This window comes from Ipomoea triloba, chromosome 11 (genome assembly GCF_003576645.1).
Source record: "Ipomoea triloba cultivar NCNSP0323 chromosome 11, ASM357664v1".
NCBI lineage: Eukaryota > Viridiplantae > Streptophyta > Magnoliopsida > Solanales > Convolvulaceae > Ipomoea > Ipomoea triloba.
This window is the reverse complement of record NC_044926.1, coordinates 2,582,983-2,610,534: the sequence shown is the minus strand read 5'-3', so window position 1 is coordinate 2,610,534 and position 27,552 is coordinate 2,582,983. Positions and strand designations below refer to the sequence as shown.

Genomic DNA, 27,552 nt, shown 5'->3' with positions numbered 1-27,552 from the left:
TTTTTTTTTTTTTTTTTTTTTTGTTCTTTAGCGGATGCACTTTTAGGATTCTTCTTAAGCTTAATTTTGATAGAGAGTTTATCCTGACGGTTATTATTATTATTATTATTATTATTTTTAAAAATGTTCTTAAAATGTGAGTTTCTTTGTTCATTAACTTTGGTATTGTCTGCCTTTTGCTTCAGTTTTTGTTTGGTTTAGTTTATAGAAAGTGTAGTAACTTAGGAATCAATAATGATGGATGTATTGCAGGTTTGAGTTAGCAGAAACAAACGCACAGGATGATTATGCAAAGCATCAGATTAATGAGCTCAGGAAGACTGCCATAAACTTGCATGATTCTTTTGTCCAGGTAAAAATACTTGTGTTTATATACTAGCTATGGATCCAATATTTATAATAATAATAATTATTATTTAGGCCTGATTACCATGAATGGGGATGCTGCAGTATTTTGTTTCTTTTTTTTTTTTCTTCTTTTTTCTCCTGATCTTGCTAGGTGACTTTCACGTAAAGATGATATATATTCAGTTATTTTATCCGTATGAAGTTTTATCTTCTTTGTTGGGCAAATTTACCAATTTGTAATGAATTGGACAGGAATGGGGCTCTTATTTCGTCAAAGATACTACTCTGAATCCAGCAACTTCCAAGTGCCAAGATTTCTTGTTGGCTACAGCGTCAGGAAAAATTGATGGGGTCACTGCTCCTATTGAAAGAACCAAGTTGCCCGCTTATACCCTAGGTGCTATTGCATCTTTCATGAAGCTTTATGCCTACATTGGTAAGGAGCTGAAGGGACTTACTGATCATAATTGCTACAAGAAGTGGATTGAGAATTACTCCTCAGACAGATTTCAGGTTTTGGTTATTCTTTTTATCATCATCTGTAGTTGAAACTTTTTAGAAGATAGAAATGACTTGGTTCTTACTGGGTCATGTTTTTGTTTTCTAGGATTTGTCTTTCCAAACAGAGTACTTGCTGAACAGGTTAAGTGACTCTTTTACTGCGGAGGAGCTTGACATCATTGAAACACTTTATTCTCAAGGATTTAAACATGAGATAGACTTTTTCTTAGCTCAGCCACTTATTCAGAAAGCTGTTGTACCCCTCTCAGGAGAGCATAACCTAGAAGAACGCCAATTGATGATATTTTCCGAGTTTAATTTTTCATTTGCTTCTGTTGATTCATATGTCTTCTTTGCTGAAATGGCAATAGCTAAAGAATCTGATAAAGTCCGGAAAGAATATACATATACATATCCATATGAGCCTACTCTAAAAACAATTTGTTGGAGAGAAGCCCACAAAAATTACATAAATGCCTATGTGAAGTGTATAGAGGACATATTAGCCACTGAAAAAGGTAATTTTATCTCATGGGGCTTGTGATAATTGATGACCCCCATTGCCCCATAGATTCTAAGCTTTTGCTTTTGCTTTTGCAGCGGAGAATTTGAACCATAAAGGTCTGCGAAAAGCACTTGAGAAAGTTTCATATATTGAGAAAGAAGCAAATTTAAGTGTGATTAAATTTGGTGGGCTGAAAGGTCTTAAACTGAAAGACATAATACTAGCTGGGGAGCGTTCGATTCTCCATGACGTGTGTTTTGAATTTTTCCAAACTGTAAAAAAAAAGGAGAGTTTGAATGCAGATGTTCATGTGCTATCCTATTGTTGGTGTGGTGACCTCATTAGATCTACACTTTCAGCAGGTATTTGAGAGACAGCCTGTAACTTAGTTGACATTCATTAGAAGATCTCAACTTGTTTGTTATCTCGTCTTCCTAATCCTAATGTATGCTGTCTACTAGGGGGTTTAAATGGCATCAAGGTGCATGCAAATGAGCTCGAATTTGAAGAATCTGTGTGCACTGGTCAAATTCTGAGGAAGGTGGAGTCCCCCATTGACAAGGTTGAAGCTTTTGCTAAAATCCTAGAGAGCTGCGGAAAAGGGAATGATAAGAAGGAACTACTGACTGTTTACATCGGAGATTCATTTAAGGACTTGCTCTGTTTGCTTGAAGCAGATATAGGCATTATGGTATATCCAAGCCCAAATTTGATAGACTTGGCTGAGCATTTTGGCATCAGATTGATTCCACTGTTTCATGGTGTGGTTGATAAGCAGAAGAAAAGTGTGGAGGGAGCAGAGACTTGGAAAGGGGGTTTGTCCGGCATTCTTTACACAGCCATAAGCTGGGTTGAGATACATGCATTTCTGATTGGCTCTTAGAATCATCACTTTCTTTTCATTGGCTCTTAGAATCATCACTTTCTTTTTTTGACTCACATACAATCACCATTTTACTTGGGACATTCAGAGAAATGTTCAGACAGTTTGGTGGCCACACTCATTTGGCTGGAGATCTTAGCCACAAATAATTCTTTTTGATCGATCATTTCTGTTTGAAGAATATTGATGCCTAGCTTTTCTTAATGTCTCATCTTGTGCCTAATATTTTTTTTGCTAATAATTGGATGTTACATACAAGTACATCATACCGACTGAGATTGTCATGCAATCGGTGTCACAGTTCCATAATTGTTAATCAAAATTATATAAAAGCTTTAATTATTATACTAAAATCTGCACACCACTAATATAAATAGGACTTTCTATTGATTTATAGGTGATTCCAATTTAAACTCTTTCATACTATACCAACCACAACAAAGTTTTTCAAACTCATTTGTAATTGTATATGAGTGAGTTAATTTTTGTGTTCTAAATTTATATGTAACAATCCATTTTTAGTCATTTTTTATTAAAACATCCTTATTTGGTCCTAGTATTATTGTGACCAATCATTATTGCATGGACAATGGTCCACACAGCTATAAAAAGTACATTTTTAATATACTAAAAATATATTATTTTTGTACATAAAGTACATTATTTTAGAGTACTATAAAATAATGTACAGTACAAAAATAATATACCTTCAGTACAAAAATAATGCACCGCATATTCATGGTCCACACAGCTATGTGGACCATGGTCCACCCAATAATTTGCCTATTGCGACATTTACCGTCAATAAAATCGTTGAAATGTCGTTAAATTAGAATTTTTTTTTTTAAATACAATGACATTTAGAAATTTTTTTTATACAAAGTAGATTGACCCATTATATTTTTTATGTTTTTTTTTTTTTTTTGAAAAAAATCATAATTGAACACCGAAATGCCTTTGTATTTAACGATACTTAAACTGTTTTGTTGATAAATAACGAAAAAATGGATAATAATAATAGGACCAAAAGTGGATATTATGATAAAAAGTGACTAAAAGTAAACTGTCATCTATAAATTTAGGATAAAAATGGAATTAACTCTATCTGAAATCTGAATTATTAACTACTTGCTTGTCTAAATAATACTTCCATTATTGAATCCAACCGGTTTGGAAATTTCACGAGGTAGCTAGCATATCATATCCTAACATAACTATTGAGATTGCATTACGGTATCAAAAGTTACTATTAAAAAAAAAATCAACAATACAGGAGGTCTCCTAAGAGGACGAATGTTCTTGAAATTCATTGGACATTGACGCATATATTGGGTTTATCGAGGCAAACCCCACTCCTCTTCCGAGTATGTGAGTAAACCCTCGCCCTGTGATCCTAGCCGGCAAAGGACCGCAAGGAGGTTAACCAGCCTAGGTTGCCCATAGCTGACCGGCTCAAACCCGGGTGGCAGACGGTTTCGAACTCAGGACCTCACGGCCGCGAGCGTCTTGGTCTTGCCACTCAGGCTGCCCTTACGGGCCATTGACGCATATATAAGATCATACGTCATGGAGGATTGGAGGTTCCATATTCCAATTTCCAAACGTCTCATGGAGGATTGGAGGTTCCATATTCCAATTTCCAAACGTCTCTACTCAGTATTGATATCCCACACATCATTATTTTTTTTTTCTTCTTTTCATACAATAGTTTGTAAATTCGAGTCATCATATCAATCTTCAGGTATCCACCTTCTTTCCACACATTCACAAAGAATCTTTATCTCATCAGTTAAGATCTCCACACATTCACAAAGAATCTTTATCTCATCAGTTAAGATCTCTTAATAAACCCTGAATTTTTAATAAAATTCGAGCTTCGATTGAACCAATTGAGTTCATGGAGGATTGGAGGTTCCATATTCCAATTTCCAAACGTCTCTACTCAGTATTGATATCCCACACATCATTATTTTTTTTTTCTTCTTTTCATACAATAGTTTGTAAATTCGAGTCATCATATCAATCTTCAGGTATCCACCTTCTTTCCACACATTCACAAAGAATCTTTATCTCATCAGTTAAGATCTCTTAATAAACCCTGAATTTTTAATAAAATTCGAGCTTCGATTGAACCAATTGAGTTCATGGAGGATTGGAGGTTCCATATTCCAATTTCCAAACGTCTCTACTCAGTATTGATATCCCACACATCATTATTTTTTTTTTCTTCTTTTCATACAATAGTTTGTAAATTCGAGTCATCATATCAATCTTCAGGTATCCACCTTCTTTCCACACATTCACAAAGAATCTTTATCTCATCAGTTAAGATCTCTTAATAAACCCTGAATTTTTAATAAAATTCGAGCTTCGATTGAACCAATTGAGTTCATGGAGGATTGGAGGTTCCATATTCCAATTTCCAAACGTCTCTACTCAGTATTGATATCCCACACATCATTATTTTTTTTTTCTTCTTTTCATACAATAGTTTGTAAATTCGAGTCATCATATCAATCTTCAGGTATCCACCTTCTTTCCACACATTCACAAAGAATCTTTATCTCATCAGTTAAGATCTCTTAATAAACCCTGAATTTTTAATAAAATTCGAGCTTCGATTGAACCAATTGAGTTCATGGAGGATTGGAGGTTCCATATTCCAATTTCCAAACGTCTCTACTCAGTATTGATATCCCACACATCATTATTTTTTTTTTCTTCTTTTCATACAATAGTTTGTAAATTCGAGTCATCATATCAATCTTCAGGTATCCACCTTCTTTCCACACATTCACAAAGAATCTTTATCTCATCAGTTAAGATCTCTTAATAAACCCTGAATTTTTAATAAAATTCGAGCTTCGATTGAACCAATTGAGTTCATGGAGGATTGGAGGTTCCATATTCCAATTTCCAAACGTCTCTACTCAGTATTGATATCCCACACATCATTATTTTTTTTTTCTTCTTTTCATACAATAGTTTGTAAATTCGAGTCATCATATCAATCTTCAGGTATCCACCTTCTTTCCACACATTCACAAAGAATCTTTATCTCATCAGTTAAGATCTCTTAATAAACCCTGAATTTTTAATAAAATTCGAGCTTCGATTGAACCAATTGAGTTCATGGAGGATTGGAGGTTCCATATTCCAATTTCCAAACGTCTCTACTCAGTATTGATATCCCACACATCATTATTTTTTTTTTCTTCTTTTCATACAATAGTTTGTAAATTCGAGTCATCATATCAATCTTCAGGTATCCACCTTCTTTCCACACATTCACAAAGAATCTTTATCTCATCAGTTAAGATCTCTTAATAAACCCTGAATTTTTAATAAAATTCGAGCTTCGATTGAACCAATTGAGTTCATGGAGGATTGGAGGTTCCATATTCCAATTTCCAAACGTCTCTACTCAGTATTGATATCCCACACATCATTATTTTTTTTTTCTTCTTTTCATACAATAGTTTGTAAATTCGAGTCATCATATCAATCTTCAGGTATCCACCTTCTTTCCACACATTCACAAAGAATCTTTATCTCATCAGTTAAGATCTCTTAATAAACCCTGAATTTTTAATAAAATTCGAGCTTCGATTGAACCAATTGAGTTCATGGAGGATTGGAGGTTCCATATTCCAATTTCCAAACGTCTCTACTCAGTATTGATATCCCACACATCATTATTTTTTTTTTCTTCTTTTCATACAATAGTTTGTAAATTCGAGTCATCATATCAATCTTCAGGTATCCACCTTCTTTCCACACATTCACAAAGAATCTTTATCTCATCAGTTAAGATCTCTTAATAAACCCTGAATTTTTAATAAAATTCGAGCTTCGATTGAACCAATTGAGTTCATGGAGGATTGGAGGTTCCATATTCCAATTTCCAAACGTCTCTACTCAGTATTGATATCCCACACATCATTATTTTTTTTTTCTTCTTTTCATACAATAGTTTGTAAATTCGAGTCATCATATCAATCTTCAGGTATCCACCTTCTTTCCACACATTCACAAAGAATCTTTATCTCATCAGTTAAGATCTCTTAATAAACCCTGAATTTTTAATAAAATTCGAGCTTCGATTGAACCAATTGAGTTCATGGAGGATTGGAGGTTCCATATTCCAATTTCCAAACGTCTCTACTCAGTATTGATATCCCACACATCATTATTTTTTTTTTCTTCTTTTCATACAATAGTTTGTAAATTCGAGTCATCATATCAATCTTCAGGTATCCACCTTCTTTCCACACATTCACAAAGAATCTTTATCTCATCAGTTAAGATCTCTTAATAAACCCTGAATTTTTAATAAAATTCGAGCTTCGATTGAACCAATTGAGTTCATGGAGGATTGGAGGTTCCATATTCCAATTTCCAAACGTCTCTACTCAGTATTGATATCCCACACATCATTATTTTTTTTTTCTTCTTTTCATACAATAGTTTGTAAATTCGAGTCATCATATCAATCTTCAGGTATCCACCTTCTTTCCACACATTCACAAAGAATCTTTATCTCATCAGTTAAGATCTCTTAATAAACCCTGAATTTTTAATAAAATTCGAGCTTCGATTGAACCAATTGAGTTAGGGTTATGCTTTGGCAAATTCATTAGTCACTGCTATTTCTCGACAGCTTTCTTTATCATCAGTAGGAGTGTAGAATAGAGTCCTCCTCCTCCCCTCTCTTTACTACGTTAAGAATCGTCGATGCCAAGTTAACATTGCCACTTTCGTTTGTTTGTGCCTTACACAAGTACATACGTGTACATTGAAATTGTTATCCGGAATAAATATTTTTTCTCCTTTTTCATGGTACTATGGGGTTGTTTAGTTGAGTGTAGTTTGGGGGAAATTGTAATTACCTCCAAATGATGAATTATAATTTATGGGATACCCCCATGAATTGCAATTCAATGGAGAGGAGGGGCAATTCTGTTGGGTAGAAAAACAATTTTGCCTCTCCTCTCATACCCTTTGTCTTTTCTTTTTTTTTTTTAAATTTGAAAAAATTACTATTAGTATTATTACTCTTTTTTAAAGAATTATTATTATTTTGAAAGAATTATTATTATCATTATACTACTAGTATTTTCGCCCGTGCGTTGCACAGAATGGATATGCTATAATATTTTAAAGTTAATACTTAATAATAAGTTCAAATAAATCAAAATGAAATTACTGCAAAGTTTAAAAACTCAAAATACTCTGACCCGCACCTCACCCCGTCTCCATCCCAGTATCCCATCACTTTACTATGTGGTAAGACGAATTGAAGTGGTTAAGAATATTTAGACAACTCTAACCACGTGAAAGTTATACATATAATTTGTCTAAATTAAAAATTAACGATACAATATAAATTAAAAGTTAATCGATAATCAATTAACATTATGAAATATCTAGTTTCTTGACTTTTACGCCATAGACATGAAACTAAAAGAATAAATTTTTCCCATGCATGTATTGCAAGAGGTTATCTAAATTATGAGTCAAGAACACAATATATATAAATTTGACATCATATAAAAAAAAAACTGAAATGTAATTTATAAGTTTTGACTTTTGACTGGAAAAATGAAAAACTTGTTCATCGATCCTTATCCAAAGGGTGATTAAATTAGGACAGACAACTATATTTGTAGTGGTGAGCCAAGCCTATGCCTGGTGCAAAGACCATGATTAACAAAATGTTCTAAAACCATCATTACATTTGCTTGTGACCCATTGATTCATCAATGATTTAATTATACATAAATCAACAAACAATCTTTTCCTTTGAGTACAAAAGGTGAATCTCTTATCCTAGGTCCTCTACATCGTGACCCTACCAGAGTTGTAGATGAGTTAAATCACGATAACTCAATAACCCTTTAGGTGGTCAGACATGGTACCTACAAGCAGGGACGTACGGATCTAGAAATTTTTCAGAGTGAGGTGAAGTTCAAATAAATTAAACAATTTTGCCTCTACTCTCATACCCTTTGTCTTTTTTTTTTTTTAATTTGAAAAAATTACTATTAGTATTATTACTCTTTTTTAAAGAATTATTATTATTTTGAAAGAATTATTATTATTATTATACTACTAGTATTTTCGCCCATGCGTTGCACGGAATGGATATGCTATAATATTTTAAGAATATTTGGATCGATATAAAATTATATAAATTATAGCATCAAATATTATATAACGCAATTGATGAAATTTGTTGGATCGATTATGTTTTCTGATGTTTTCCTTACTTGAATTAAAGCAAATAATTGTCCAATTACCCGTGCGATGCACAGATAAATTTTTTATTATATATTTAGATAATAAAAATAAAGATAAAATTATAAAAAATATATATTGAACATGTACATTTATTTGATTATAAGATTAGTGCAAAAGTATTACTCAATAAATTGATAATATATGACTTGTTTGTCTACAATTATCTTAAAAGATCAATATATAATATGACTTATGTAATTATATTATTACTAAAATAAATATGGGAAAAATTAGAAATAATTTAATTATAATTATAATTATTATAAAAATAAATTCAACGACCAATGTTTAGTTTAATTATCATAATAATTATTAGACAATTATTAATAGTCAATTACACTAATATATGTGAAATTATACTTTTATAACTTAAGTATATTCATGTTCACTGTATCGCATTTAGTTTTTTCTTCCTTCTCGATATTTGAATGAATTAATTGTAATTATTATAAATAATCTAACAACACATGTTTAATTAATTTTTTTTAAGTTTAAATAATTTAAAGTTTTCAAAAGGAAAGTGTAATTAACTTTCTTAAAAGTTTTTTAAAAATAATTTTTTAGTCAATTAGTAATGTCCTTTTCCTTTCCAATTTGCCTAATTTCCATTTCTTTTTTCGTTAGAATATTTTTATATTTTCAATCAATTAGTAAAATCATTTTTCTTTTCCATTTTATCTTTACTATTGTTTGGGCGGAAATTTCACAAAGGATTATTTTATATTTATTAATAGTAGTATAGATATAGAACTATAGATAAGTATTTGAATTATTATTATTGATGTAAATAATAATTAATAAATTATTTTTTCTTATAAAATTAGGCCGATTATTGTCATAATTTGGTAAATAAAATTTTGTTACCAATTAAACTTTATTAATTTTTTTACCAATTAATTAATTATATTAGTTTGTGCAGTATAGAACACATCCAGCATAGAACAAAATTTTAAGAAGAATTTACCAATTATCTTATTGCTATCCACTCCTCTGGTAGCCGTTAATGATCCAAAATCTTTAAATTTAAACATGTGTTTGTAAATGGATGCAAGTTCCCTAAGGAAGATCATGAAATTTAAAAAACCAAGCAAAAAGCTGAAAAAAAACTCAAAAAAAAAAAAAAGGCAGCATACTAACAACATAAAAAATGCATAACAATAAATACAAAATAAAGCAATATGACCAAACATGACCATGATTTTATTCCTATTAAATAAAACAATACAAAATTGAGCAATATTAAATAAAACAATATCTTGACCGCAACAACAGAATTTGCAGATTTGAAGGTGGAGAGGTTTGGAATAATTGCACTACGTTCACAATATAGGATTAGTGATTTATATAAGGTTGTATCTTATTACAATAGAATTGTAGTATGATAGGAATTGTAATGTAGAATTGTGATACAATAGGAATTGTAATGTAGAATTGTACAACGAATAGGAAAATAGGAAATAATTGCATCCTAAATATTGTATGACTCTTTTGGGTGGGAAGCTTAAAGTGAGGATTTAGTTTTTATATATAGTAGTCTCGATAGAATTGTAGTATGATAGGAATTGTAATGTAGAATTGTACAACGAATAGGAAAATAGGAAATAATCGCATCCTAAATATTGTAGGACTGTTTTGGGGAAGCTTAAAGTAAGGATTTAGTTTTTATATATAGTAGTCTTATTACGATAGAATTGTAGTATGATAGGAATTGTAATGTAGAATTGTACAACGAATAGGAAAATAAGAAATAATCGCATCCTAAATATTGTAAGACTCTTTTGGGTGAGAATCTTAAAGTGAGGATTTTGTTTTTATATATAGTGTAGATATAGATTGTAGTATAGGAATTGTAGAGGAATTGTAGTATACAAATTGTATTAGAATTGTAGTATAGGAATTCTAGAATAGTAGACTTCATTTTGTAGTATTGGATTTCGTGTTTTAATAGCAGATTTATTTTATACGAATTGTATTGGAATTGTAGTATAAGAATTGTATTGTTTTAATATTATTCTATTGTTTATACGAATTGTATTGGAATTGTAGTATAGAAATTGTATTGTTTTAATATTATTCTATTATTTTAATTGTTTTAAATGTACAATATTTTGGGCGGGAAGGAAGATTTCGATTTGGAAGATTTTGTTTTTATATATATAAAGATTATTATTATTATTATTATTATTATTATTATTATTATTTTGAAAGAATACTACTACTGCTGCTACTACTGCTACTACACCGCTACTACCACTACCACTACCACTACCACCACTACCACTACTACCACCACTAAACATTGTAATTTTAATTCCTACTTTATTCATTAAATTCCAATTCCGCCGAATTACAACTCTTCCCCCCCCTCCCCCTCCCCCTCCCCCCCAACCAAACGCCCTGTAAAATTTTAACAGGGTTCGTTTGGAAAGCAGGAAAATGACTTCCGGAAAATGACTCATTTTCCGGAAAACAGTTTAATTTCCAGTGTTTGGATGTATTATGGAAAACTGTCTTTGCGTGTATGGTTCATTTTCTGAAAAATGGATAGAATTATATAATTAAACATTGTAATTGTTTTATTTAAAATATAAAAAATTATAATAGTTATTAAAATAATGGTATTTAATAAAAAATAGAATTTATAAAAAAAAATAAAAATTAAAAAAAAATGTAGCAAATGTTTTCGGCGGTTTCCCCACCTCCTTGGTCCATGGTCATGGGTGATATGGATTGGTTTCGGTCGAAAACATGTGAAACAGCTATTCTGGCGATTCCGTAAAATGACTTACGGAAAAAAATTCCGTAAGTCATTTTCCGGAAAAATGAACTGATTTTCTTGGTCAACGGAAAACATTTTCCGTTGACCACATTTTCAGGACATTGCAAACACAGAAAACTCGAAAAACATTTTCCGGAAGTCATTTTACAGGTTACCAAACACACCCTAAATATTCCTATCTTAAGGGCGGCAAAATATAAATAGGAAAAGATCAGAGATTCGGAACTTAACAGCGGTAGTGTGGAGATTATGTCTAAAGTTGACAGATCTTAGCAATTTAGTTATGTCTCCTATGGGTGTTGACTTTTTTAGGTCACAAAGTAAATTCAGTGTTACTACATAAAATGTTAAGAGTGTGCATGAAATAAACTCTGTTTCTTATGTTATAGCGTACAACTCACATAAGAAAGATAAATCGCATGAGAATACTCTATGCAACTAGTTTAACTAGGAGAATGTTGGGCAATAATTAAACTCATAATTTTCTAGTGAGAAAACTATAAAAGTCTCTTTAGAATGTAGAGTGAAGATGTACGGAAGAGCATAGCAATTACAATGAAGCAAATTTGAAAAAAATGATAGTTGAAATATAAATAATTAAGGAAATTAAATACATATATGAGTAAAATGTTGTAACTACATAATTAACAAATTTAGAATGACAACACAACTAACAAAAAGTAATCCATGTGGACTTGTACGAGTCTAAATTTCGGGATCCAAAAGCAACCAATGTTAAGAGTAATAAATTGGAACTTTTTTTTTAAAGAACAAATATCAACTTGTTACAGAAGCAAAAAGTAGATAAAAAAAAAAAGACTAAATTATCTAAGTACAATTGCAGTATTACCCTTTACTAGTATTTTTATGTGCGTTACACAGAATGAATTTGTTATAATATTTTAAAAATATTTGATCGATATATAATTATATAAATTATAACAGTAAATATTATACAATGCAATTAATCAAATAGGTTGGATCGAATATGTTTTATGATGCTATCATTGCATGAATTCGAGCAAATAATTGTCCAATTATATTACTTGTGCATGCATAGATAAACTTTTTTTAATTATATATTTAGTATTTAGATAATAAAATTAAAGATTAAATTATAAACAATTCTAATATTTAAAAGTATACATTTATTTGATTATAATATTAATGCAAAAATCTCACTCAATTAATTGAATAATATATAACTTGTTTGTCTGCAATCATCTTAAAAAACGATATGTAATATGTTTTATGAAATTATATTATTACTAAAATACATATGGAAAAAATGAGAAAATAATTTAATTGAAATTATTATAATATAAATCCAACGACCATGTTTAACATAATTATCATAATAATTATTAGGCAATTATACTAGTATATTCTTTTTCGGCATATACACTACAAAAAAACACGAGAATAGCGACGGACACATTTCGTTTCTAATTTAGCGACCTGATTAGTTACAAATTTTCAATTTTTTATTAAATGAACATTTAGCGACGGATTTGCGACGTATATTACAATAGATTTTTTCCGTCGTTAAAATACATAGCTAATTTTAGCGGTAAATTCGTACACAAAAATTAAAGACCAATTTGTGACAGATTGGCGACCGTATTTTTGTGGGGAGCCTTATTGAATAAAAATCTAATAAGAGTGTGAGTGTCACCTTGTGAGAATATATAAATTTCTCTATCGTTTTCTTGTAAAAGATGTTAGGGAATTCATTTGGCACATTTTTTAAAGTTTCTATTTGCTTTAATTAGTAAAATTGTGAGGTGATCGTCTAATTGTTTTGGATTTAATTTGCTTTGATTAGTTTCCTTTGCTTGATGATAATGAAAAGTTTTAAGTGTGGGGAGTTGATAAGTGCATAATTATTCATATTTTTATTCTATGCATATTTAAACTCATTTCTACTAATAAATATTAATATTGTTATGTTCATAATAATATTGATTTTCTTCATTTAAGTTAAATAATTACAATTTGATCAAAGTTATAAAGAAAAGATAATTGAACATAATATTAATGTTAGGAAGTGGTAATCATGTTGTGTTTGGAATTATTATTATTTTTAATTGGCCACCGTAGCTAACATAATAAATTGCAGTGATGATGGCGAGAGCATGCATGAAGATAAATTAAGAAATTGAAAAGTGAAAGTGGTTGCATAATTGGAGATAGAAAGCAAAGAAATAGACAATGGAATGATCTGTAAAATGTATTGCCAAATGCCAAGGATCGGAGAACGTGAAGCAGGCAAGCAGCACAAGCAAGATGGCCGGCCTAACGAGAATGAAGTTTATTACGTCTAGAAGCTGCAATAATTTTGTCGTGTGGCATCATGGCTGATGATTATCCCATTTTCTGCTCCAATCTGAGGCCTATAAAAGGGCAGTCCTCATTCCAAAACAGGAGAGAAGTAGACTTAGCAATGTAGAATAATTTCCATAGCTTAGTTTTTCATTACTTTTCTTTATTTTCTTCCTTCTGTAATTTCTACTTCTTACTTTAATTTTATTATTATATATGCATGCAAATTTATTTCATTGCTTTATATTATTCCTTTTATGTTCTTAATTATGTTTTAGTTAGGAATTTATTATTTATCTTGATGTTACCATGTTAATAATTTCATAAAGGGAAGAATTATAATCTTGGATCATAAACTTGTATGAGAGGTTTTGTTTGTAACTTGTTAATGATCACTAGCTATTTTTGTTGGCAAGTAATTGGAGAATCTTTGCTACAACGAAAGTAGGAGATGAATTGGGATGGGGTCCTTAATACCGAGGAGCCTCAAGAGCTCGGGGTTGATGAGTACTAAGGAATCTTGCTCTAATTCAAGACACGAAATAGTCTTGAATTCTTAAGTGTATGCCCCCAGCTCTTTGATCCATAATTATTGTTCTTCCTAATCCATAAGATATTATAGCATCTTGATAATAATAATTTCTAGCTTAAGTGCTATCTTTTCTTATTGTATTTATTTCGTATTTATTTTATATTTATATTAGTGTTTAATTCTCTACTTATGTTCATAATTGTGCTTGGATTCTCGCAAGGGCTTAAAAACCTCTAAAGTAAATAATTGCACAAGTATGTGTGACGTGTCATAGCGCTAATCCCCATCAAAACGACAAAACAAAACCAAACTATATACTTATTTTTTATAGCGATCAAAAATTGGGGTCATTGTCTGGAATTAGCTTATCTGGTGGTATTGTATGATTATTTCTAGCTTTAGAATTAAAAGAGCTTGAGGAGATCAAGTGTTTATTTTTCTTTGTTTAAGTTTTTATTTTTCTTGTTTATTCAATTGTTGAGAATTGTTTCAAGTATTCTTTCTTTTTATTGGTTCATGAAGAGGATCCAAAAATCTCCTTATTGAATATACCTTCGGGAGTGAACCATTTGCCATTCTGAATTCAGACACTCTTTGAAGAAACAAAACATTTCTTTCTTCACTTTGTTTTCCCTCCTGCATCGCAAGATTATATAGGGAACAATGTGAGTTAATATATATATATATTTTTTACATTTTATGTTAAATTGTTTTAAGTAATCAAATCTAAGTACATTATTCAAATTAACAATCATGAAATTCCACGAAATACTCTACAAACAACCGGGCGGGGACAGTATCCCCTTGGATTTTCCGATCACATTTCTACAGCTCGACAGCGCCCGGCGACCCTTCACAGGGGAGGAAATAATTCAGGTTTATGTCCACAAGATTAACGTCCTTGCATGGAACCAATGGGCTACATTGCAATGCCAACGCAACCTTGGACGTCGATGTCCCCCAAATGTTGTTGAACGTCACGTCGTTGATCTGCACCTTCGAGTGCACTGATCTCTGCACAAGATAAACCCACAAAGAAATGATAACAGTTGATTGAGTTGTATGACGTTAGAGCTGCTGATCTGAGGCAGCTCTTAAAGCTTTAAATTGTCGGCAGAATTAGGCAGCACACAAGCTGCAAATTTTGATCAACATTGTTAGGCAAAATTAGGCAATGTTAGGCAAGTCAAAGTTAGGCATTGAAGAACAATTTATTGTTTGATCCCTAAACTTTAGACTAACTACAAAATGACCCATAATACTCAACTATAAATAGGGAGGTCATTTGCCATTCTAGCCATCCCAAATCATTCTATTCTTCCTTCATATACTAGAGATATTAGAGAGTTTGTTGAGTGTATTTCTCCTTCCTAGCAAAAGAGAATTATCCTTGTTTTCTCCTTGTTAGTTAGAGAGTGGTTGTAACTCCTATTTTCTCATAGTGAAATTCTTCTACCCTTGCCCGTGGTTTTTACCCTAATTTGTTTAGGGGTTTTCCACGTAAAATCTGTGCCTCATTTATTTTTCTTTCTCAAATTATTGTTGCAATCTGATCTATCCCACTTCCGCGGGCGCAACAAATAGGAGTGACATTGCTGGGAAGCGGATAAAGCTTGAACCTAGTCGTAATTGTGCCTAGGTGGTATATAAGCTGACGTGATGGCAATATGTAACAGGCAGCTGGCCGAATTTTGGCAGTCCGGTCGAGCCGAATCCGTTGCATAATTTCAGTCAGTTTGAGAAATCTTAGCCCTGTAAATAGCAATCATATGTCGGGACTTGCCTCCCACCTCTCGAACCCCGTGAAGATTACACCTATTGGACGGGTTAGCCATGTAAATCAGGTAACTAGTAATAATACTAGATCGACCCAAGGATCGGAGTAGCTTTAATTTTCATCATTCTTATTCGTTGAATGAGAACAAACTAAGTTCGAGCTCGGGATCCGTCTCTCTTGGCGACTCGATCGAAGCCATCTGGAATCGGAACGCTTTCTGGTCGGAGCGTAACGACATCATCAATGGGGAAACCATTTAATTTGTATCCAATCCAATGCACAAGGACAAGGCTATCCTTATTCGCGTAGACAGGGCCCATTCCTTGGGTCACACCATCACGTGGGATCTGCTCCGTCTGGAAAGGCATTTTGGGTTTTTCCCCGAGTCACCCGAAATATCATATATAAGCCCGGTTTCCTTTAGCAGTGCAAGCTCTAGTCATAATAACGGAAACGGAAGCCATGTGATGAGTATGGGTTCCCCGGGGGCAATGAATATGCATGGGTGTTGCTTTTGCCGGTAGTTTACTGAAACTGGTTCTCCTAGTGCTAGAATGATGCCGTTGTCAAGAAACGTTCCAATATTTTTTGGAAGCGGTTCTTATGGGGGAATTGGGTCAAGTAACGGCGAGGGGTTGATTGAACGTGGTCCAAGTAGTAGAATCCACAGTGGGAACCAGATGGATAACAAAATGTTGGAAAATTAGCAATAAAATGGCATTTAAGTGGCCTTTTTGTGGTATAAATATATGTAGGGTCCACATCCGATTTTGGTCGGGTCAAAGTGGATTCGGATTCTTCATAGTGAGACGAAGAGATCGATATATTATACGCTCAAAATGGATAATGGGTGAATGAGAAATTGGTTCTCAAAGTAGACCCATTGGAGATGGAATTTGAAGTGAGGAAAAGCTTGAGTAGCTTTGTCCCACATTGGTTTGGGAAGGGGATTTCACCCACTATAAATACAAGAGCCTTTTTTAGGCTAATTGACTTGTATGACATAAAGGCTCTCTCTCGCGCGCAAGGGGTGCAAATCAAATCCCAAAATGACTTCGAAAAGGCTTGAACTCGTGTGCATTGGCACCTGCTGGCATGAAGAATTCCGAACGAGAAGTGCGTCTCGTTAAAAGTGACTCTTGATATTACGCCAAATTAATTCCAATCATTATTTTCCTCTCGAACGCGACATCGCAAATTAATTCCAATCATTATTTTCCTCTCGAACGCGACATCAGGCTTGCCCTTTGCCACTGTGCCATATGCCCACCCGGTACACTAATGTGTTCAAACCGAAGCTCCTAGATCAAAGGCATAACTTGGGTCTACTAGTATTATTGTTGTGATACATAATCTCTTATTATATTATAATAAAGAGAGGGGATTTGGCTAATAGATTTGCTCCATTCTCCCGCCCAACAAAATTGATTTTCTTTTTGCATTTTTTTTCATCCACAAAAATTGATCCAACAATTTTCCTTCTCAATTTTTTACGTAAATCATGGGCGTAGAGATTTGCCTTCCCAAAGTTATGGTCTGAGCAAACGTCTTAATTCATATTAAGCATTACCCATCTCTTATCATCATTACTAATTTTTTAATTCTTATTTCTAATTGGTTGAGATTTTGTTTTCGAAATAATTTATTTTCCGCTTATTCAGATTGATGGAATAATATGTCTTACCATTATTAATTATTATTAATATTATTATTTATAATAGTAATGGTATTAGTCAAAACAAGAAGAAGTCCAGCAAGAAAGTAAGAAATGCTACGGGAAGTTGCAACTGCAAAGGAAAAACATTATTTAAAGGCTCAGGAAGATCCAGCAAAGGGTCAAACTCATTCTCTTCTACATATAATCTCTCCTTACCTTTTCCTTCATCTTCCTCTTTCATTCTACAGCCATGGCTGCCCTTGTACATGTACTCCACTCAAACATAGTGAATTTCGACTTGGCTTAGCCCAAAAAGGCTCGTGGTTTTTACCGTTTCGGTTTCCACTTTAAATATCTTTGTGTTATTTATTGATTCTCTGCAATCATTTTATTAGCATTTTTCCTTTATTTATTAGATTTAATGATTCGGGATACCCCGGGTTAATTAAATCCATCACAGATTATAGTGTCCAAGTTTTTCTCTTTTATCTCTAAATGAATTCTAATTGGTCTATTAGTTGTTCTTTGCATTGGAAACCGATTCTAGGTGTTTAATCCTAAATAGGTTACCGGCTATATCTCCTGCGTGATGATTACATTGCTCTCATCTATGCTGATTTCTTGGTATATATATTCATACAATCCCCTTCGACATCTACATAAGCAACCGGTGCACCCAAATATACTACAACTTTGTAATACTACTGTTGCCATGGATGGTCAATTCCTTCTTGGTTCTCAACTTAAGGCCGGTTATACCACCCAAGGCTGTTAGAATACGTCTGGTTTGCACGTATGAGGTACCTGTTAGTCAGAAATCAAAACACATTAAGAGTATTGAATGTGTTTTTCATGATCAAGAGGTTAGTAATGCTTATACATGTGCAGTAATGCAAGTTTTAACAGTAGCATTTTTGTTAATTTGTTTTCTCTTCTTTTATGAATTTAGGGGACCTTCATGCATGCAACTATTGATAAGAAGCAGGTGGAGAAATATTCCAACAAGTCATTGATAGGTATGTTTAAAAATCTCAAAGTTTCCCCATATACTGTAATCTATATTATTATCAATGAAATGTGTTATTGTAGATATTAAAGGCAGGGTAGTAGAGATATACTCTCCTGTTGAGAGGAATGTGGGTGGGAGGATGGCTAGGCTCATTACTGAAAACTGCAGTTTATGTTACTTATTGAGTTGGGGGCTCTTACAAATCATAGGATGCTTTTCAAGATTGTGATGAAGAAGGAGCAGATTGATAGCCTACAATCTCCTTTTATTGTTTTGGGAATTGACAAGGGAAGTAATTCTATTGCTAAGTATTGTGGTCATCAGGATGATGGTGTTTTGCCAGTTGGTTCACCATTTATTGGTGATGAGGGCAGTGTGAACAACATTGATGAGGTACATCTATACTTTTCTACTTATTGTTTTTAACTTAAACTACTTATTATTATTTGCAAATGTTGAAACCACTTGTTGCATCCACGGCTCCACTCTGTGTCTGTCTTTGTTCATTTGTTCCAGAACTCAGAAGAGTAATTGAATACAAGAGAAATTAAGCAAATTAAGCTCACTCCTGATTTTCACTCACTCTTGGACTCCTGAATTTTTTTTTGAACTCGACTCCTGAATTTCATCATCTTCAAATCTTCAATCTTTTATTCTTCTTCATCAATAAATCTGGTAATTTTTTTTATTTTCTTTTAGCTTTGAATAATTACTTTGTAAACAAAACACCCACTTACTCTACTAATCGATCTATTATCTCCACTTCAACAGACAACAGTTCAACTCTCAATTTTATTGATTCCTATTTTGTTTTTTTTTTTTTTTTGGAAGGAAGCAGCCGAAAAAGAGGAGAAAAACTACATTTCTTCTTCTTTATTTCGTTCAGCATTTCAGCAGGGAAGCAAAGAAATCATCTTTCTTTTTGTTTCATTATCCATTTTTTGCCAGAGCTCATTTTTACAAGTTTACCTTGCTCCTGCAGGTTGCAGTGGCTGGGTTTGCCTAAGTTCTTGAGTGAATTGGTGGTATCTTCATCAAATATTTCAAAGGTCACTAGGTTAGTTTATATTTATTCCAAGTATTTTCTAAATATTATTGTACTATTTTTGTGATATATTTAATTATTGATGATTTTTGTGATATGTAATACATATGTTTTAAATTTTAATAAATTTGTAATATAATGATGTCTGATATATATTAAATGAATATTAATGCATTTAACAGTTCACTCTAAGTCTCTAATTGGCCCCCCTCAGTCTATAATCCTGGGTCCGTCCCTGCCCAGGACTACTTTGATGATTAAAAACATCCCAAACAATTAAGAGTATCTCTATTTTCGCCTTGGAACTTAGAATCGCATAATAGTGTTTATTATTAACATTTTAGTTTTCTTCCTAAAAGATATACTTCAAAGATGCTACTCACAGCAATTGATGAGACCCATAAAAATTCATATGATTTCCTCTACTTGTCTATTGATTTCAAGGTAAGCATAACTATTATTTCCGATTTTCCGTATTTATACTTCCGGGAAATTTTGACTTAAATACAGTTACTAATTATGTTGCCCGTGTCCCCAGAACAAGTTTAATGTTGGCTATGCTTTCATCAACATGGTTTCTCCTCAAAGTATTATGAGGTTAATCTTCTTTTCCTAACTATAATGAGTGTTAATAGTGCGAAAAAACTGAAATTTTTTCTTGTAGAGAGTTGGATTGTTTCAATGAATTTGTTACTGTGAGATTGTGCTCTCTTTGTCGGGAATTGCTTAACATAATGGTGTCCCTTTTAAACATCTCTTATGGGTACAATAATTGCTTCAACTCGAAACATTTGTGCAGGTATTCAATGGGAAAAAGTGGGAAAAGTTTAATAGCGAAAAAGTTGCCTCATTGGCTTATGCGAGAATCCAGGGAAAAGCAGCTTTAGTTGCTCACTTTCAGAACTCGAGCTTAATGAACGAAGACAAATGGTGTCGCCCGATTCTGTTCCAGTCAGAGGGCCAAGAGCCAGCTGAAGAGGTAACGATAATTATTTTATGAATGTATAAATAATCTACACATTTGTGAATCCACTCTGCCCTTTCTAATGAATCGCCTTCTTTACCCGTACCGTTTATTGACTTTGGGTCGTTCTTGGGTTTATCAGGAACCTTGATGTTGTATGTTCAATTCAATTGGAGGTTAACCCCTATCTCTGGTTATACTTGATACAACAAATATCAGTGTCAATTGATTACACGTTAGAAATTTCAATAGGAGCTCGAGATGAAGGCATTTCAGAGTTGTATGTTCAGATTACATCTGGTTAGAACTGTTTACATCCCTACTACAGTACAGAGTCAACCATCTAGCATTTCACAGAAAGCAATTGAAAGTTTGAAACGAAATAAAATGAAAAGTTTACCGCCGCCGTACAGGCCTCCCAAATATCCCAGTAATAAATGGATGCCTTAGTAATTGATTTGCGGTTCTTCTCTCCGCCGGACGTATCTGCAGACAACACTGTAGGAACTGGCGGAATTCCCGCGATGCCCGGGTGAGGAAATCTGGTACAGCTGCGGCTACTATTGCATTGTAAATCGTAGGGAGGTCGGGATTACTAAAATCAACTCCGTCGAATGGATAATTGCCCACGAACAATTCCCAGAGTGTTATGCCCACTGCCCACATATCAGCAGCAGGAGCATTTTCATCAGCATTGGCATAAACATCCCTTCTCTCAATGGCGGCACGAATGTACTCCGGCGCTAAGTACCTTGCTCCGATATTAAAAGGTGCACCTCCATATCTAACACGTGCTTTAACCAATATGTGTTGCGGACTGACTGGCCTCATAGCTGTGCGCACCAACCTTCCCACCCCCAAACCAGTCACTACGAGTCTACCAGTACGGTAGACTAGTAGGTGCCTAGGCTGAATAGAGAGATGCAGGATACCTTGGGCATGTAGATGCCTCACAGCCCTCAAAAGTTGCTCAGCCAAAATGGCCAAAGTCCCCTCGTTTGGGATTTGCACCCCAAACAATGAACCTTCCGGTGCATAGGGATACACTATCTTCGTGATGGATCTAGCTGCCTCCACTTGTATAAGAATCGGTTGAATTATGTTCAAGTGACTGTGAAAACGTAAGTGCCGCTGAATTTCATATTCTTCATCCGCAAGTGGATTCGCTATGGTTTGGAATCCTACTGTCTTCAGGATGAAGAAATTATCTCCAAATTCCATTAGAGTTACTTTACCGTCTTTAAGAGGCTTCTCAGTGATATCTGTAAACTCTCGCAAATCAGTCACAGCAGTGTAGGCGGGGAGCTCCGTTACAGGTAACAGATAGTCAGGTAGCACAACAGGCTGGGGCGGATGCTCAACATCAAAGGGATCCATCCTCAGACTAAAGTACTGTGTGGAAACAAGAAATTAATAATCAGATGACTCCCCTGGCGGTGCTATTGTCCACCAGCGGTGGCGTCCCAGATTTGATGACCCAAACAAGGGGTCGAAACCCTCTTGGGTCATCAAATTGGGTTCCCAAACGCAAAGCAAAATGTCGCCGCCGCCAGTGGACAACAGGCGGTGTGACCAAAGCCGCAAAAATCTACTAATGTGGACAAAGAAAATAAGATAAACCTATGGCTTGTGGCCTGCTGAAATGCGATCCTCAGCTCCAAAACATGGCTTGTGGCCTGCTGAAATGCGATCCTCAGCTCCAAAACAACTAAACTGTGTAAAAGAATTTCAAGAATGGCTTGTGGCCTGCTTAAACTGTGTAAAAGAATTTCAAGAATGGCTTGTGGCCTGCTGAAATGCGATCCTCAGCTCCAAAACAACTAAACTGTGTAAAAGAATTTCAAGAATTTCTTATATGGCACAAGAAAGTAGGAAATGCTTGCACACAGAATCATATATTCATATTAGGTAGAAAAAGATAAAAATCTCTTGATGAACACAAAAGGCATCCCTACTTGTACCTTTTCTCCGCAGGCAGAAAGATGTTGTTCCTATATATCTTCCAAAAGATTGTGCTACAATTTATGCCTCCTGCCACCACACATGAAAACCCATTAATTATTACTTTAATAGTTTCTTCTTCTTTTTTTTTTTTTATTATAGAATAAAAATAGAATAAAGGCTCTACACAGGACAGCATATTCTTGCACCAACTACTAATTCTTTTATTTGGAACAATTAACTACAAATGTTCAAGTTAAAGAGATCATCTCAAACTACAACAGAATAATTCAAATGTTGGTTTAAAAGAATTCAAACGTCTCAACACATCATTTATATAATCCAAACTATTGAACACAATATATAATAGAATTATCCAACACTAGTACCAAACAATATATATAATTTAAGATGCATATTCTAATACAATAATAATTTCAGTGCACAAATACTTCTCGGAGCTATATTATGAATTAAAGGAAAATTATATCTCATAATGAATTTTACAAAGAAAGTAATAAAGGAGTCCAGAAAATTAATTAAAGAAAAAAATGATAGAAACACATCAATAAAATAACAAATAAAATAATTGGAAGAGTATCACATTGGGTTTTGGATCCTAGAGCATCTGTAATAAATTTGGAGAAATAAATTAGAGGGTGCCATACATGCTTCATTGTTACAATATATTTTTTGTCACTTCAAATGATCATATGAAAGAAATCAAGAACAACAAAAAAGAGCAGCTACCTATCCTCCTCATATCATCACCATCCTCCTCATCATCCCAGTCCTCAGGCTGCAAACAGAGACTGAATTCAGTAAGTATAGAGTATTATTTTAACATTGATTATCAAGTCTATGAAACAAGGATGAAACTAAACATCTTAATCAAATTATCACCTTCTTAGCATCAGAATCAGGAATCTACTTGAGGATGTCATCATACCCCTGCAGATATTCACAATTATGTAATGAGACTCATTACCAATTGTCTAAAATACAAGTAAAGACAGATAAAAAAAAGAAGTTAGGAAGGCATACCTCTGGCTTCTTATGTAAAAAAAGACTCATCTATGTATTCATTCTCATCCCAATCTGCAGGCTGTCAAAGACATTTAGCTCGTTAAGTAAATAAGTAACATAATTGAAAGACAACAGACTGATTAGTCAAAAGTAGCTAAACCCTAAACCCTAACAATTTAATATCAAGAACAGTTCGGAGTCATACCAGGTGACGGTGGTAGGCGTTCGGCGGAGCGGCAGAGTAGCGGACAATAGTTGATTCACGGACAGCGGACGAGATTCACGGACAGCGGACGACGCGAGCACGGCGGAGCAGGCGGCGGTCGGCTGTGCTGTCGTCGTTGGGCGGTTGGGCAGCGGTCTAAATTTATCGTGGGATGCGAGCAGTCGGCGGTTTAGCGTGGGATGCGAGCAGTCGGCGGTTTAGCGTGGGATGCGAGCCGTGGGATGCGAGCAGTCGGCGGTTTAGCGTGGGATGCGAGCTGTGCGTTTAGACCGTTTGCCTGATCCTATATTCCATTTAGCTGTGCGTTTAGACCGTTTGCCTGATCCTATATTCCATTTAGCGACGGATTAAGTCGCTAGTTTATAATTTAATATCAAGAACAGTTCGGAGTCATACTAGGTGACGGTGGTAGGCGTTCGGCGGAGCGGCAGAGTAGCGGACAATAGTTGATTCACGGACAGCGGACGAGATTCACGGACAGCGGACGACGCGAGCACGGCGGCGGTCGGCTGTGCTGTCGTCGTTGGGCGGTTGGGCAGCGGTCTAAAATTTATCGTGGGATGCGAGCTGTAGGCGGTTTAGCGTGGGATGCGTGGGAAGGAAAGCGTAGCGACGGATTAAGTCGCTAGTTTATAATTTTTTTTGTTAAATTTATTATCACATTTTGTCCTGCGTTAAATTTTCCGGCCAAATTTCTGACGAGTCATTGGGGGTTACGGGCGTTTTCTATTTTATTATTTTTTTTTATTTTTAAGTTTTTTTTATTTAAAAGTTACGGAGTATTAAAATAATTTTTAAAATAAAACTTAAATAAATTAGTCGGTCACCGGTGACTTCGCCGGAAATTTGACCGAAAAATTTAACGACAGGACCAAATGTGATACAAAATGAATAGTTATGCACCTAATTTGAAAATGTTAATAGTCAAGGACCAAATGTGATACAAATTGAATAGTCGTGCACCTAATTTGAAATTTTTAATAGTCAAGGACCAAAATTGATACATATATTATAGTTGAGGGACTAAAATGATATTTGCTCTAAAGTTTAGTACTATGGAAACTTAAAAAAAAAATGTTGCTACTTTTGTTTGGTGTAAACCACGAGGTGTTTCGTGTTTATTTTCGTTCGTCTTACGGTTCAAGTCCACCCGATTAATCTCTGTTTACTTCGAGAGGTCGGCATGGGAGTTGACTCATAAAAAAATGAATGTTGCTATTGCTTATAGTGAGACATGCTTCGAATGTGCGACCCCTAGATCGAGGCTAACTGTTTGAGCCGACCTTGGCCATTGAACCATCGGTACTCGCCAAGGCAATCATTGAACCACTGGTACTCAATCTATACTACTTTTTGTCGATAATTGTGGAAGTGTAATCTAGTGTCACTAGACCACAACCTCTAATTATTCCACGTGTCAAGAGAGTGCATATGAACCCCATAGAATCCAATTTCATCTTCTCTCATCCATAAACTATATATCTAGATAAGATGATCATCCTACGTGGCAAAATCCCACTTCACCTTCCATATTTCTCTTTTCTCTTTCACCACCACAACCTCTCCTCTTCTTCTCCCTCTCTCTTTCCTTACAACCTCACCACTATCCATGGCTTCCCCAACCCTAATCACCCCCACCACCTCCACCCCTAAACCCCTACTACCCCCCATCCGGTCCAAACTCATCTCCGCCACCACTTCCACCGCCACGCTACCCACGCGCCGCGAATTCCTCTCTCTGGCCGCCGGAGTCCTCTCCCCGGCGATTCTCGTCGCCGTGCCGGCGGCACGGGCGGCTTCGGACGAGGAGTACGTGAAGGACACGACGGAGGTGATCGGAAAGGTGAGATCGACGATGGCGAAGAACAAAGGGGACCCGGACATAGCGGACGCGGTGGCTGAGCTAAGAGAGGCGTCGAATTCTTGGGTGGCCAAGTACCGGCGGGAGAAGGCCCTCCTGGGGCGCGTGTCGTTCCGGGACATGTACTCGGCGCTCAACGCCGTGTCCGGTCATTATATCAGCTTCGGACCCACGGCGCCGATTCCGGCGAAGAGGAAGCAGAGGATCTTGGAAGAGATGGACACTGCAGAGAAGGCATTGCAACGAGGAAGATAAAAAGAAGAAAACGAACGGCTACTAGCTTAATTAGTGGCTTCAATTCATAGAGATCGATATATGTATGTACTTTTTTGGTATGATATTCTATCAAGAATTTCACTATTTTATTTTTGGCTATTATTATTATGTTTCTTTGGCTTTTCATAGTGTGTAAAGAATCATGGAAACTAAAATAACAGCCATTAACGTTCATAGCAAGGCCCGTCTAGCTCAGTTGGTAGAGCGCAAGGCTCTTAACCTTGTGGTCCTGGGTTCGAGCCCCAGGGTGGGCGAAGTTTTAGATTTCTTAACATTTTTATTTTGAGGATAACAGTCATTAATGGATCATTCAGCAAACTTGTCATCTGCCCGTCTAGCTCAGTCGGTAGAGCGCAAGGCTCTTAACCTTGTGGTCTTGGGTTCGAGCCCCAGGGTGGGCGAGGTTTTAGATTCTTTAACCATTAGCCCAACTGGTAGAGCGCAAGCCGCCTTGTTGTGTTTTTTAGATTCGAGCCCCACGGTTGGCGTTGCCATGGTTTCTTTTGGTATGTTTCCATGTCATATGGCTAATAATTATTTATTTATTTATCTACATAGTTAATAACCTTGATGGATTCTGATTTGGCATTGGTTGCTGAAACTAGAAACTAAGCTTTATGATCAAGCGGCATAGTTGTGGCTTTTCAAATGAGAGGCCTCAGATTTGAACTTCAGTGTGGTAACATTGATTCTTGTGCTTCAAGTTGAGAAAAGTATGTATGAACAGATACTACTAAAAAAAAACACATTTCACTCTTTGGATTTTCTCATTTCCTTGAGAAAATTGTAATTTATGCCCCTCCATAATATGTCAATTATCAATGTCACCCCTGAATTATTAGTGGTGTAAATATTGCCCTTCAATTTTAAAAAATGGTACATATATTGCCCCTCCCATGGTGTAAATATTGCCCCTCCTTCGTTACGGAAGGGGTAATATATGTACCGTTTTTGAAAATTGTGGGGCAACATTTACATCATTAATAATTCAGGGGTGACATTGATAATTAACATATTATGGAGGGGTAAAAATTACAATTTTCCCCATTTCCTTTGTTTAGGTGGGAAGTTTTTGGTTCATAATGCTTTATTCTTTGATTCTTTGGGCTAGGCTTTGAGTTTTTATTGCCATTTCATGCCTTGCCCCGCTCGTTTTATATGTCCTAGACTCTGTGCCTTCAAACCTTGGGCCATAGCCTATGTTTTCGTTGGGTACTTGAACCCAAATACCCCCTCTGTGTATTACTTCAAAACATATATGAATATCCAAGGCCCACATTTTGTAGTGCATGGGACTCAAATTTTAGACATGACACCAGTTTTGATACTGTAACTTCACCCCATTCCGTTTTCTCTTAGTTGGTCAATTTGAGTGTAGCTTAAGCCAAAATCTTAACTCTATCACGAAAAATAATCAGAAGTTCACCCATTCTAGATGAGCAACGACTCTCATTTTGCATAACTTTCGCCTTGAACTCTTCTCAGTTCTTTTTGAACCTTACCAAATACCGTCGCCAAATAATAGACACTTAAACTATACTCCTAATTTAACTTCACAACAAAAGTTAATTCATGCATGGTTGCTGAAATAATAGCCATG

General features: G+C 34.8%; 3 protein-coding genes, 2 non-coding genes and 1 pseudogene across 10 annotated transcripts in view; 5 read left to right on the top strand and 1 right to left on the bottom strand.

Moving 5' to 3' along the window:
- The window catches only part of LOC115997009 (bifunctional TH2 protein, mitochondrial-like), a 4,985-nt gene extending 2,525 nt beyond the window's left edge, over nt 1-2,460 (top strand). For all 5 annotated transcript variants that reach the window (XM_031236451.1, XM_031236453.1, XM_031236452.1 and 2 more), the window contains 5 exons: nt 253-352; nt 601-861; nt 956-1,367; nt 1,450-1,716; nt 1,816-2,460. In XM_031236451.1, the coding sequence (XP_031092311.1) occupies nt 253-352; nt 601-861; nt 956-1,367; nt 1,450-1,716; nt 1,816-2,237 (1,462 nt within the window). In that variant the 3' untranslated portion in view covers nt 2,238-2,460. The remainder of the gene's footprint in view (nt 1-252; nt 353-600; nt 862-955; nt 1,368-1,449; nt 1,717-1,815) is intronic.
- A 13,479-nt stretch (nt 2,461-15,939) lies between these two features.
- On the top strand, nt 15,940-20,658 carry LOC115996961 (annotated as a pseudogene).
- A 220-nt stretch (nt 20,659-20,878) lies between these two features.
- On the bottom strand, nt 20,879-22,372 carry LOC115997519 (mitogen-activated protein kinase kinase 5-like). 2 transcript variants are annotated; one of them, XM_031237089.1, is made up of 2 exons: nt 22,289-22,372; nt 20,879-22,018 (listed from the first exon to the last, which is right to left on the bottom strand). In XM_031237089.1, the coding sequence occupies exon 2, from the start codon at nt 21,997-21,999 to the stop codon at nt 21,019-21,021; it is 981 nt and encodes a 326-aa protein (XP_031092949.1). In that variant the 5' UTR covers nt 22,000-22,018; nt 22,289-22,372; the 3' UTR covers nt 20,879-21,018. The 2 variants fall into 2 exon arrangements, with proteins under 2 accessions (XP_031092949.1, XP_031092950.1); XM_031237090.1 differs by lacking the exon at nt 22,289-22,372 and adding an exon at nt 22,243-22,287 and having other exon boundaries at nt 20,879-22,014.
- A 2,992-nt stretch (nt 22,373-25,364) lies between these two features.
- LOC115996263 (photosystem II repair protein PSB27-H1, chloroplastic) lies at nt 25,365-26,132 on the top strand. The gene has a single exon (XM_031235432.1). It carries the CDS (start codon nt 25,425-25,427, stop codon nt 25,929-25,931), a length of 507 nt encoding a protein of 168 aa, XP_031091292.1. The 5' UTR covers nt 25,365-25,424; the 3' UTR covers nt 25,932-26,132.
- A 1-nt stretch (nt 26,133) lies between these two features.
- TRNAK-CUU lies at nt 26,134-26,206 on the top strand. Its single transcript has one exon. It is a non-coding gene; the product is annotated as a tRNA-Lys (tRNA).
- A 74-nt stretch (nt 26,207-26,280) lies between these two features.
- TRNAK-CUU lies at nt 26,281-26,353 on the top strand. The gene has a single exon. It is a non-coding gene; the product is annotated as a tRNA-Lys (tRNA).
- The last annotated feature ends 1,199 nt before the right edge of the window (nt 26,354-27,552 follow it).